Raw genomic sequence first — 12241 nt, forward strand, 5'->3', positions numbered from 1 at the left:
TTAAACATTCCCCTACTGACTTTTTGTATCTTGATGCTGTGTGGAACAGAGACTTCTCTGGTAGAGACTGGTTATCCTCTTTTCAGTATTCAGGAGCAGAGCCCAGCCACCCTCCTCCCTCCCACCACCCTCCCCTGCCTGTTTACACATCAGTCACCCGTTGTGAGTGTGCGTGTGTGTGTATGTATATCACAATTATCGTACCCTCCAACACCCACCCTGATGTCCCTGTTCTCCTGCCCCACCACTGCCCAGCATGCTCCCAATCCTGACATGGCACGATTTCTAATCTCCCCCTTCTCGCCTCCTGGGTCTGAGAGGAGCAGGATCACTAACTCCGCTCCTCCCTTCTCTACCACTCTCTCTCTCCTCACTTAGTCATGGCATAGTTTACAGTCTCTGTATTGCCATCTACCACCCTGCAGTTTTGCCTACTGCTGACCCCATCATGTAAGGAGTATTCCACCCGTTCCCTCTTTGTGTGTGTGTGTGTTTATCTTGCATGGTTGACTGGACTACCTTACATCACTCTTATGCTGATCTTAGTAATTTTCCACATAGCATTGTTGGTTGCAGCTTAGTGTCAACATTTTTCCTTTTTTGTCACTGTTTATGCATACTGGGGCATTTCCAAGCATGTCATATACTTCTAATTTACACTTGCAGAATAGGAATTGTTGAATATGATGTAATTTCTTCCTACTGTACACCTTCCTGCTGCAGACTGTGAGGACCCAATGATAGTAGGGGCAAGGCAGGTGAAAATAGAGATGTGTGCGTTCCCAGGTGCCCAGTACTGAGCCTGCTTCCTGTGTGCTTGGCCATTGTGTGCTAAGTGGCAGGTGGTCTGGAGTAGATGCAGACAGGGTACAGGGTCAGCCCTGCTTGAAGAGGGCAGGGGCTGGGAAGGAAGAGCTCCCTAGGGGACTGGCCCCAAGCCCAGACTGCATCAGCCTTAGACCTTGTCCTTCCCTCCTCAGAGGTGAATTAAAGCCTGTCAGTTTCAGGCAGTCTGCGCAGGACAGGTGAGGAGAGAGGAAAAGAATAGAAAGATGATGAAAATAACAGACAACACCTTGCCTGTTTGGGTGTTTTTAGCTGTGTCTCTTACTGGTCTCTTCATCTATATGCCTTTGATAAGTTACCAGTCAGTTGAAGGATTGAACTCAGCTGCTGGCCAGACATGTACAGACAGTTATTTCAGGCCGGAAAATATCCATGCAGTCTGGGTGATATTTAGCTCCTAGTACGCATGTTAACTGTAGCCATGTTTGTAATCTCTGTGGATTTAGATCCAATTTTGGATTATGGTCAAGTAAAAAGTCATTATGAGGACCTCTAACCCCATCCACCCCCTCAACAACAGTTGATTGGTAGTGAGGACTTTAGCCAGAGCATGCAGTCACACCATATAAGCTCTTAAGTATGAATGTATAATCTAAAATAAGCATAAAAGGTTTTAGTCGTTATCAGTTCAGGCCTAGTTTGGGATGAGCTTGTGGCTGTGGGTCAGCTGGCAGATTCTGCCTGTTGAGGGGTTACTGGAGAGGGCAAAAGAAGAGGAGGGAGAGAGGGGTAGAGGGTTTCCGGATGGTCAAGACCTCCCTCTCAGTTCTGGCACAGAGGGCATTGGGTGCTTTAACCATAGATAGAAAATTGGCATACATGTCATGCCACAGCTCTGCAGGGACTCTCTGGCAAGGCCTTTCCCTCAGATGAAATGCCAAAACTGACCAGTTAACACCCGTTCGTACCTGCTCTGTCCTTGCAATAGGTTTGTCTATCTTTTTCTAACATAGTTAAGTTCAGGATATCTCTTCTGTTTTTGTCCCTTTGAGGACCATATGCTTCTCTGTGTTTTATGTTTAGATCTGCATCATCTAAGAAATAGACTTTTCTCCCCAAACAAACCATTGCTTTGTGTGATTATTTTCAGATGGAAAAATGTGTTGAAGTTAATATGGGTACTTGTAGGCAGTTTTTCTCAAATAGTAAATTGTAAGACCTTGAAATTCATCTGGAATATACCCAACATGGCAAGCCTTTGATGTATCAATTTAAATTAGTCGGCCAGATTGCAGTGTTTAATGTGGGGGAATGTAAGTTGATAGGCTTGGAAGCCACTTCTCTCTCTTGCCTAAGTTTAAATGTAGCACTTAGCCTCCCTTTGATTTGTCAATTACTGTTCTCTTGGCTTGATCATGTGGTTTGATGGCCAAATTGCATGTCTTGTTATGTTTTCACACCATGGCTTGACAAGCCTTTGAGGATGGTGGACGTAATGATAATTAATATCGATTGCACTTGTAGGTTCACTGAAAGAAGCATTTGGCCCAAGGAATGCAAAAGGCCTCAGCTGTGAGTTTCTAGAGGAATGCACTCTTCATAGTGGGATAATCTCGACAGCTTGGTATTCTTTGCTCTCTCGTTTCACAGTTTATCTGTTAAAGCTGCTCTGAGTCTCTGCTACCTGAGAGGAATCTCTCTCCATTCCTGGGCTTATCCTGAGAAACCAGGAGCAGACACGTTAGTGTGCTGTCAGCCATCAGAAAAAATCGCAACGCTCAGCCATCAGCACTTTTTGTTTGATCACATGATTACGTAACAGGACTGTTGAGACACACCAAATGTGTTTGGCCTCCTCGTTCCCTGGCGGACCTCGAAAGAAAATGCACACCTGCGAGAGGCTCCCCCACTAAGAGCTGGCCCATGTGGCACAGCTGATACCTTAGTGGACCGGACGATGGGCATGGCACCATCCCCTGCCTGGTGCTGCATCCCCAGCTCCTTATAAGGGCCTCCACCATATGGTCCTGATGGCTTCCCCTCTTTGCTCAGGTGGGGTTATTTTCCATAGGGGTGGAGTTGCGTGTATCTTGTTGCGGTCATTTCAGGAGAAATATGTTGGGGGGGTTGTTTTTTGCAGCCATTTGTGAAAGTGTGTGTGTGTGTTTCTTTTTATGTCTTCAGTGCAAGTTGTCATACACTAGGGACTGAAAAGAGTTGTTTTGCTGGATAATATTCTCACCTCTCCCTGCAGGTGGCAAGGCTTCCCCTCCCTCTAACATCTGCTATGGTCAGATAAAAACTTCATCCAAAGTGCCAATACAGAATACAGCCATTTCTGTTTTCATCTGAAAATGCAGAAGACAAATTTAGGTTTGTCTATTCAAAAGGCTCCAATCTCTGGACCTTTTGTTCAATTTCTGAAATATCTCAGCTGTCATATTGTAGTCCAACAGACCCCCATCCTCAGCATGACCAATGGTTCCCCCAGGACTCATTCTCTAATACAGTTAAACAGATGTCTAATGAAGATGTTATTTCCTCATTACTGGCTACAGGATGGGGATAGAGAGGAGGGGGGAGGAGGGTTAGATAGACAGCAGAATATAGTACCAGTTTAATATTTCTTTCGCCCGTGGGCCTGAGATTGTGTCTGCCTCGGACGTCAATATTACATTGCTCACCCACCACAGGCAGCCTTAATAAGGCACCAGGCATGGAGACGGATCAGACTTGGCAATTACAATTCACCCAGAATTAGTTAATGGAATCTATACAGCAACATTTATGTATCACTGGTATGTGCCTAATGACTTTGTTGGACAAAAAGCAGCAATAAAAATGGCATTCAGTGAATTGCATAAACACAGGATTTTTGTAAATATTTTATTCCCCTCTTCCTGTAATTTTTGTGTGTTGGGGTGGAGATTAAGATGGCATTCTGGGAGAAATTGTCATGTCAGTAGCTGCATTGTTTGGTGGTGATTAATTTTGCACGCACTTGGAGCACTGGAGTGTTCTCTTGGAGGAGGGTTGAGCAGGGACACTTATTTACCCTTCTCTCTGTGCAAGTAGGCAGCCTCATCAACACGCAGTGGATGAGGCAGGAAAGACGGAAGTGCCTGCTTTGATGATTGGCTACAAATTAGACTGTAAATACTGAAAAAGGTCAAATAATATTTTTGATTTTTTTACCTCAATATTGGTAAGGTGATAATATTTTGGTATTGACTGTTCTTTTGATAGATAATTACACATCAAATAATTCTAAGAAATGAAAAAGATGTAACAGTCCAACAAGTTGACCTTCATTAGATGTTTCACTCAGAATAGCTTAAAAATTTCAAAATATATATTATAATGCCTTTGTAATATGCCTGAAATTGGTATCATTAGCATTAGTATAAGATTTTTTTTGTGATATTAATATAAATGACAAAATGACGCATCTGTGCTAAATTATGTATAAACTAATCAGTGATATTAATTCTTGTCTACTGTTACGGTGGAATGGTAGTTACCACTGTTGCCTCAAAGCAAGAAGGTTTGGACCCCATTCAAACCCAAGGTCTTTGATTTTTTTTTTTTATGTGTGCTCCTTGTATCAGTGTGGACACTCTAGTTTCCTGCCACAGTCCAACACATACAGGTTAGTGAATGACTGTCTATGTGTCACACTGGTGGTCTGTCCAGAGTGCAACCATCCTCTTACCCAGCCAGCTTTACAGGATAAGCTGTATAGCAAATAGATCAATGCATATTGTTGCATGTTGTTCACATAAGTAAATGGAAAACATCTTCACATCATATCACTTCGTTACTCTTTATGATTTGCTTGCAATAATTAATGGTGCACTCCAGTTAATATTACATTTCCATATCATTAGAGACTTTAAATTGTATATTTTTTAAAATAATTGTCAAAATCAAGGCAACAGGGGTTGAGATATCCTTAACATTGAGTGTCAACTATTGGTCAAACCCTCAAAACATCGGATCCTACATTTCCCATAATGCAACTTGGCGGCATTTTGTGTTAAACACTCGATGTGTGTAACACAGACTTTCTGCTAAAAATGTGTAATCTTCATACATGTGCTGATGGTAACACAATTTGATCATGTTAGATTATACATTTTATATTCTGCTGAAAGACCATAAATAATATTGAAATGTTGCTTAACCATTATCTGTGCACTCATTTACTATGAAACACAGGCATTTGATATCTGCACACAGATATCATTTTCTTTAAATAAAAGCTAAAATTTGTAAGCTCAGTTGCTATATGGCTTTGAAATTTCAAAACAATGCATCATGCCACTGTCATATAATATCTACTAAGTACCCTGGCTGGCCTGAAGGAGAGGGGAGACCTGGGGTGTGAACGAGGGCCAGCTGGAAGCCTCAGCCCTAGCAGGCCACCTCCTCTCGCGGGCTCTTTACCCTCTTCAGGAATGTGTGATTCCTTTCCAGCGCCGTTTTCCCAAACCACCACTCGCTTAGAGAACAGTGCAGTGCTGATCCGAGATGGCAGAGCTGTGGTATTGTTTGTTCCCCGGGGTGGTGTGTGACAGTGGCTCCCTTGGCCAGCTCCATTGTGAAAGCTCATTCAGTGCAGAGTGCTGGTGTAGGCTTTTTGTGTGCTGTTATTTAGCACGGACTGCTGGTGCTGGCATGTCTCTAGCCCATACTGTAGAACTGAGGGGGTAAATGAGTCAGGTCCCTTTCTAACAGTTCAAAGTGATTGTGCTGAGCTTTTATGTCCTTGAAGGGGACATTGCTCACCAGGGTCTGTTGTATCATTGTCATTTGTTTATTTTTATTTTCCTTTGATCCTTCTATATAGACCTGCACTCAGACTTTTGTTTTAAATATTTAGTATTTTTTCTATTTCAGTGTTTTCATTCCATATATATATATATATATATATTTAGCTTAAAATAAAGGTAATTTTTGTTTCTATCCAGTTACATGATTTCCTATGCAGCATAATTACCATTTAGTTAATTACCTGAGTGATGACACAGACTTTTTTGCAGGATGGATCAATTCAGGGTAAAGGAGTCTTGTTGTCAGCCCTGTTATTCTCCTGCCACGTCTCAACCAGGCCATTGTCACTGAGCCACAACATTTCAGCATAGCAACAACCTGCACCACATTGAGTCGTGATAACAGTGAACACGGCCACACTGGTGTCAGAATGTGTCCTGCTTTATCTTCGTGCCTTGGGAGCAGCCAGCCTGGAGAATGAGCTGTGAAGAGGCTGCCTGGGACCCAGGTGGTCCCAGGCAGACAGACAGGTCATTTATAGTCCTCACTGTACACACATCACTGGGCTCTTACAGACTGACAAGCTCTAACAGAGAGATTTGTCAGGCACTCAGGGAGAATAAAGAAGTCGCAGAACGTGTGTGTGTGTGTGTGTGTGTGTGTGTGTGTGTGTGTGTGTGTGTGTGTGTGTGTGTGTGTGTGTGTGTGTGTGTGTGTGTGTGTGTGTGTGTGTGTGTGTGTGTGTGTGTGTGTGTGTGTGTGTGTGTGTGTGTGTGTGTGTGTGTGTGTGTCTCTGAACATGTGATGAGTTCTGCCTGGCTATCAGACAGGGCTTCAAAAGCAGGAACAGACTTGGTGTAATAACCCAGTCCATGGACCCCTGCGACTGCTCTGCACCCTGTGCTTCCCTTAAACCAGCCCCCCTACTAGGTGTATGAGCTATGGGTTAATTGCCATGTAGCTAGGTAAAAATATGGGTGCGGGGGGTCTCTGCACCTCAACAAAAGTACCCATCTCCCCTATCCCTCCCCTCCTACATCCTTCCTTCAAGTTACAACTAATTCCTGGAGCGGTGCAGCGAGAAAGACGCTGCTATCTCTTATTAAGACCCACTCCTAGAAGTCCCATCAACACAGTTGCCGCCCCCCCCCCAGTTAAGTGCGCACACACACATTTATATACACATTCACCCTGCTCGCATTACAGTGAACACAGGGGAGAAAAAGTGGAGAGTAGAATAGAGAAAACCCAAGAAAAAAAGGGGAAGTAGTCAGCAAGCAAGAGTTTTTTTTTTTTCTACCCTCCACTCGCTCTCCCTCTCCTTTTTTTCCTGATTTACCGCGCTTTCCTCAGAAAGCTCCATTGTTCCCCTAGCCTAAGTCTCATCAGGCCTTTTGTGGCTGACTATCACAGCGGCAGGCAGAGAGCTGGAAATGTATAAATGGTATCATGCCTTGTGATTAATGGTGGTGCTTATGAGTCAGGTCTGATAACGGGCCTGCTCTCTACTCAATTTCAGATACCGTTAATGGAATCTGTCTTCTGCGATTGTAATGTGAGAGCGCCTAATTTGCTATGGAGCTTGAAGCTGTCACCGGCAAGGGATTGTGGGGTCATAAGGGACCTGGCAGCCGTTTGGCCTGCAGCTTGTATCTGCGGTGCTGAATAGAGCAGCTCTCTGCCTGTCAGTTAGCTGATAGGCTGATGAGGACTCTAAGCCACTCCACACAATGGTGGAAAGGGCCATACTGCCTGACTTCCCTAATTGTCGAGCCTGCTCATATTTCAGAGCCAGCATGCCGGGGACTGTGCTGCTTTTTTTTTTTTTTGCCTTTTCTCTTTTTCCCCTCTCTCTTCTTGAACTTTTTTCTTCCTTTTTCTATTTTTCATCCTTCATCCCGCACACTGTCTCACCCTTTTAACACACACTTCTCTGCACTATTTTCCTTTTCTTTCCCTTCTCCCCATCATTTGTCGCCTCTCTCTACTCCTCTGTCTCTCATTCTAGTAAGTGGTGGGTCTTAGCATATGACAGATTATCCCAAGTTTGCTTCAATTACTGCAAAGGAGATGGAGACAGTACAGGAGAGGGAAAAGTGGGAAACTTTTGTGCACCCATTATATTTAAGAAGCTGAGGATAAAGTGCTATCTGTACCACGGTGGTTTCTGCGCCAGTCTGCTTGAGATCAACCGACTGCTGGGGAGGAACTTCTCATTTGCCCCAATTCACTGGGTGTTTTTTCAGTTCTTGTCCAAGAAGCAAACCTGGGTCGTAGGGAGATTATAATGGGTCCCCAATTCAGAATTTTAATTTTGTGTGGAGCTGCTGACTTAGTTGTTTTCCCTTCTTTGTGTTGGTCTAGTTTAAGTTGGGCCAAATTTTATAGATTTAAAAACACTGTGCCTATAAATAAAAGCACACACTTGGATATTTTAAGATATGCTTATCAGCAAAGTATAAGTAGCTCATTTTATTTAATCTAACATAATAGACATTATATTTTCCTGCATTAGCATTGAAAGTGAATCATAGATCATAGTAAAAGTGTGTATTATAATATCAGCCTCTACTCCTTCACTGTCAGGTTGGCAGGTCCTGGTCCTGGAGCAGTACTGGCTGGAGGAGTGTTTGCCGTGTCCAGGCTGAGCTGGCAGTGGTCCATGGTGGCAGAGGTCTTCACCCTCAACAACTTATTTGTTGGTCTGCTCTTCTTCTTGACTGCCAGCTTCTGCTGTGCTGAAAAAACCTCACAGAGGAGGAAGGTAACTCAGTGTGACACATCCACCCCCTCAATGGGAACTTGTATGTTCCCACTGTACCTTCTTTAGAGGCCTTATTTTTAGAAGACATCAGATTGAGTGCTGCACTACTTTACTTGCCCATACCAGATTGCACATTGGGGGGCGCTATTCTGTGGCTTGGGACTCTGTAACCAGCACACCCTGGTACTGTACGTACTGGTCATCATTCCCTGGGTCCTTCATCACCTTTACAGTCACAAGGTAAACCCCGGTATCTTATTTATCAACACTCAGGCAATTTAAATGCATGTTAAGAAAGACTGTGTTTCTCATGTGTATGTTTAGCTGTGTGCAGTCTGCAATTGCATATCATACACAGGGCACAGGGCTTAATAGATAGCGAAGTAGAAATACTTCTGAAAACTTCTGGAGTTGTAAAAATGGAAATGGTTTATCGAAGAAGAGGGACTGGGAGCAATTTTCCTGATGCAGATATATAGATATCTCTGAAGAAGTTTTGCTTTTTATCTCCAGGGGGTTCTTTGTCATCCAAAATAGGATGGAAGAGCCACTTGGTTATAGCATTAGACTTTGTGATAGGCTGTTAGAAGAGAGCAAGATGGTGAACGCTATGCCATGCTATGCTGGTGAGGGTCATTGGCCACTTTATTAGGTACACCTTGCTAGTACTGGATAATCCACTTAAATTAACTTTCTTTCCTATTCTAATGCTCAGTTTGAATTTCAGCAGATCATCTTGACCATGTTTACATGCCTAAATGCATTAAGTTGCTGTCCTGTGATTGGCTGATTAGATACAGTATTTGTGTTAATGAGCAGTTGAACAGGTGTACCTAATAAAGTGGCAGGTGAGTTTAGAGTTTCCATTAGTTTCCCCAGTCTTGTTATCATCACATCCACAATGTAGGCATGTCCCATACTTAAACTTAGAAATCAAGTAACTCTGTATAGCAGTAAGTTTTGGGAAACATTAATTTTCCTGTGTGATCTGGACAGGAGCTGTCTTTGCGTGGCCTCATGTCTCTGGGAGGGTGTTTCCTTGCTGGCTTTCTTCCATATATCTACCTGCCCATCTCCTCCTACCTCAACACAGCACGCTGGAGCTGGGGGGACCAGACTACCCTGTCAGGCCTGCTGACCCACCTGCTGAGGGCTGAATATGGCACCTTCAGTCTAGTATGTGCTGTTTACCTCACTAGTTGTAAACCTAATCTGCATATGTTGAAAAAGCAAACGTGTTGAATTTGCATAATTTTGTGTTTGCAGGCAAAGACTGAGAGCTCTGTGAACTTAACCACAATGCTACAGTAAGTTGGTGTGACAGTGGACATTCTATCCGTCTAGATTGCAAGAGATAATAGGGAAAGAGACAGTAGAGAAAACTGGGTGGATGAGATCTGAGGCTCACAGGGGACATACGTGGTTGTAGAGATGGAGGACATTTTTGCCCTGGTTCTGGTGTTTTACACATCTTTAACCATAGACACACTTTATACTGAGAGCCCAGTCATTGCTGCAGCCACTCTCTCTCTCCCTCCTCTCCCCAGCTGCTTTTGTTCTTCCCATTCCACTCTGTCGCATCAAAGCAGAACTGAACCTGCTTAGAGGGCCAAATCACTGTGTTCTGTTTCTCCAGCAGTTTGAAATGATCACTCAGCTCTGGTGTTTAAGCGTGACAAGCTGTGATGACAGACACTGCAATAGAGCTGGAGAAATTGTATTTTTCCACTCCAACACCACCCCCCACCTCCCCCACCCGATTCCTTCCCCTACTCCCCGCTACCATCACTGCAGTCATCCCACTCCTGGTATCTTTTTCCAACTGATGGGATGGGGGTGCATGTGTATCTTAAGACCCCCCACTACCAGCCTCCCCTCTGCCAGGCACCCACCCCTTCCCATCACCCCTGCTGCTTGATGGACAAGCACACCTTCAACATGGGGTAGCGAGGCAAACATGACAGGCATGTCGTACTGGAGACGTAAACCCGCTGGAGAAGCTGACACACACCGCACACACTCACGAACACACATGTGACCACATTCACACATAGTGTACATTGGAAGATATAGAGACCCAATAAGCTGTCAAATAGAGATGGGTATTAAGGAAGAGGCAGGAAACTATCTCTCTGCTCTGAGCAAGCGCTCTGTGACTGACAGGCGCTGTAAGGAGAGGATGGGGCAGTGGGGGGTGGATGACACTGTCATTTGTATCTGTCAGTCGGACTGAAAGGAGAAGCACACAGTCCAAGGAGTTTGTTTTGATAGGGGATAGAGGGTGTTTAATAATTGGTGTCCTTGATTTTACTAGCAGGGGGGATAACTGAGCTTGTCTTTGGTGTCTGTCATAAATGTTTTTGTGTGAAGGGCCCAGATGGACCACTGCCTCACGGACCTTTCCCTTCCTGTTCTGCTGCTGGCAGGAATAGGCCTGCTCCTTTCCTCATGGAACAGGTAGGATGAGCGAGATACTGGCATGCAGCACACCAAACTCTGTCACACACATCCCAGCAGCCACTTCAACCAAAAATCTAATCCCCTGGAGTAAAAGACAGGGAACAAAACCACTGACAAAATGCTGATCTTAGGAAAAAAGAATACAAAAAACACAGAGGCACCTAACTGTCAAGCTGTCGTGACGCTCTACATTCAAATCAAGAAGGGTTGATGTGTATTTTCGAATTTAAAAGCATGTTTGTGTGTACCAGTAATTCACTGTTTGTACATATCTGCATGTGGCAGTGTAGCTGCGTGATCCAGTAATTCATTACAGCAGTGCCTTTGCTGGGGTCTGTTGGGTGGAGCTGATAAAGCCTAGTGAAACCCTGGGGCTCTATGGGCACTGGCCACCCCCTTCCTCCCCATCTCCTGGGGTGCACTTTGATAAACCTGGCTGCATACACACACACACACACACAAAGATGAAAAAGAGCAAGGTCATTGCACGGGATGCAAAAAAGGAAAACGCACAAATATAAAAAGTTGAATCTCTTTTTAAGCAAAAGAAGACGCACTTATAAATCTGGATTTACTTTTTAACAATTTTGTGTAAGGTGGAAAAAAATGAAAACAGAAAAACTGACAGCATGTGTTAGTGCCCAGCTGGTGTAAACTATCAGACCGATCTGTTGGCAGGAAAACCAAAAGTCATTTATCTTTGGCTTGACGTGCCCGCTCTTCAGCTTCAGATGATGATTTGTTATTGCTACAAGGGTAACATGTTTTCTTTTTAGTGTATAAGTACATTATACAGCTGTACTGTAATGAGTTTGTGATTCAGTGGTTGGCACAGGCTCATTATGACTCAGTCTGCATTAGAAAATCAATCATGCACCTCTTAGCAGGCTGGCACATACATTTGCTCTCAGACTTGTGATCTCCATCCTTGCATTAATATTTTTATGGACTTAAAACAAGTGGATTTTTACAGAGTAAACAAACAATAATACATGAAACTAGATATATGGAAATGAAAGGAGGGTATTGTATACCAAAATATTCATGAATTTAACATGAGAATAGTTTTTGTACACTGGATAACTCTGGGTCTTGTGGCCTTTCCTCTATCCAGGCCGTGTTGCTCAGTGTCCTGGCTGTTGACTGCCATGCTGGTCGTCTATTCACTGTTTTTTGCTTGGAGAGCCAACCTGGACATCAGCAGACCCCTACTGCTCGGTGTGGTGAGCTGTGAGACTCATTCTACCATCCACTCACACACCATTTTTTAATTCTCTTATGTGCAGTGGTCTAAAGGTTTGCTTAAAGATAGTGTTATCATTGCAATTGAAACACAATTTTCTACATATCCTAAAGCGCGAGCGCTTTAACACCAATACGTTGAATCCTGGAGTGGGTCCATGAGTGAGTGAACCTGGGATTAGACAGAGAATCATGATTTAAAGAGGAAACATTGGT

The 12241-nt window shown here is 43.8% G+C and overlaps 1 protein-coding gene across 2 annotated transcripts in view; it reads left to right on the forward strand.

Moving 5' to 3' along the window:
• The window catches only part of tmem260 (transmembrane protein 260), a 31202-nt gene that overhangs the window by 8553 nt on the left and 10408 nt on the right, over positions 1-12241 (forward strand). For both annotated transcript variants that reach the window (XM_026303169.2, XM_026303162.1), the window contains exons 4-9: positions 8146-8323; positions 8450-8563; positions 9320-9499; positions 9590-9630; positions 10694-10780; positions 11898-12006. In XM_026303169.2, coding sequence (XP_026158954.1) covers positions 8146-8323; positions 8450-8563; positions 9320-9499; positions 9590-9630; positions 10694-10780; positions 11898-12006 — 709 coding nt within the window. The remainder of the gene's footprint in view (positions 1-8145; positions 8324-8449; positions 8564-9319; positions 9500-9589; positions 9631-10693; positions 10781-11897; positions 12007-12241) is intronic.

The sequence above is a fragment of the Mastacembelus armatus genome, chromosome 22 (genome assembly GCF_900324485.2).
Source record: "Mastacembelus armatus chromosome 22, fMasArm1.2, whole genome shotgun sequence".
NCBI classification, from domain to species: Eukaryota; Metazoa; Chordata; class Actinopteri; order Synbranchiformes; family Mastacembelidae; genus Mastacembelus; species Mastacembelus armatus.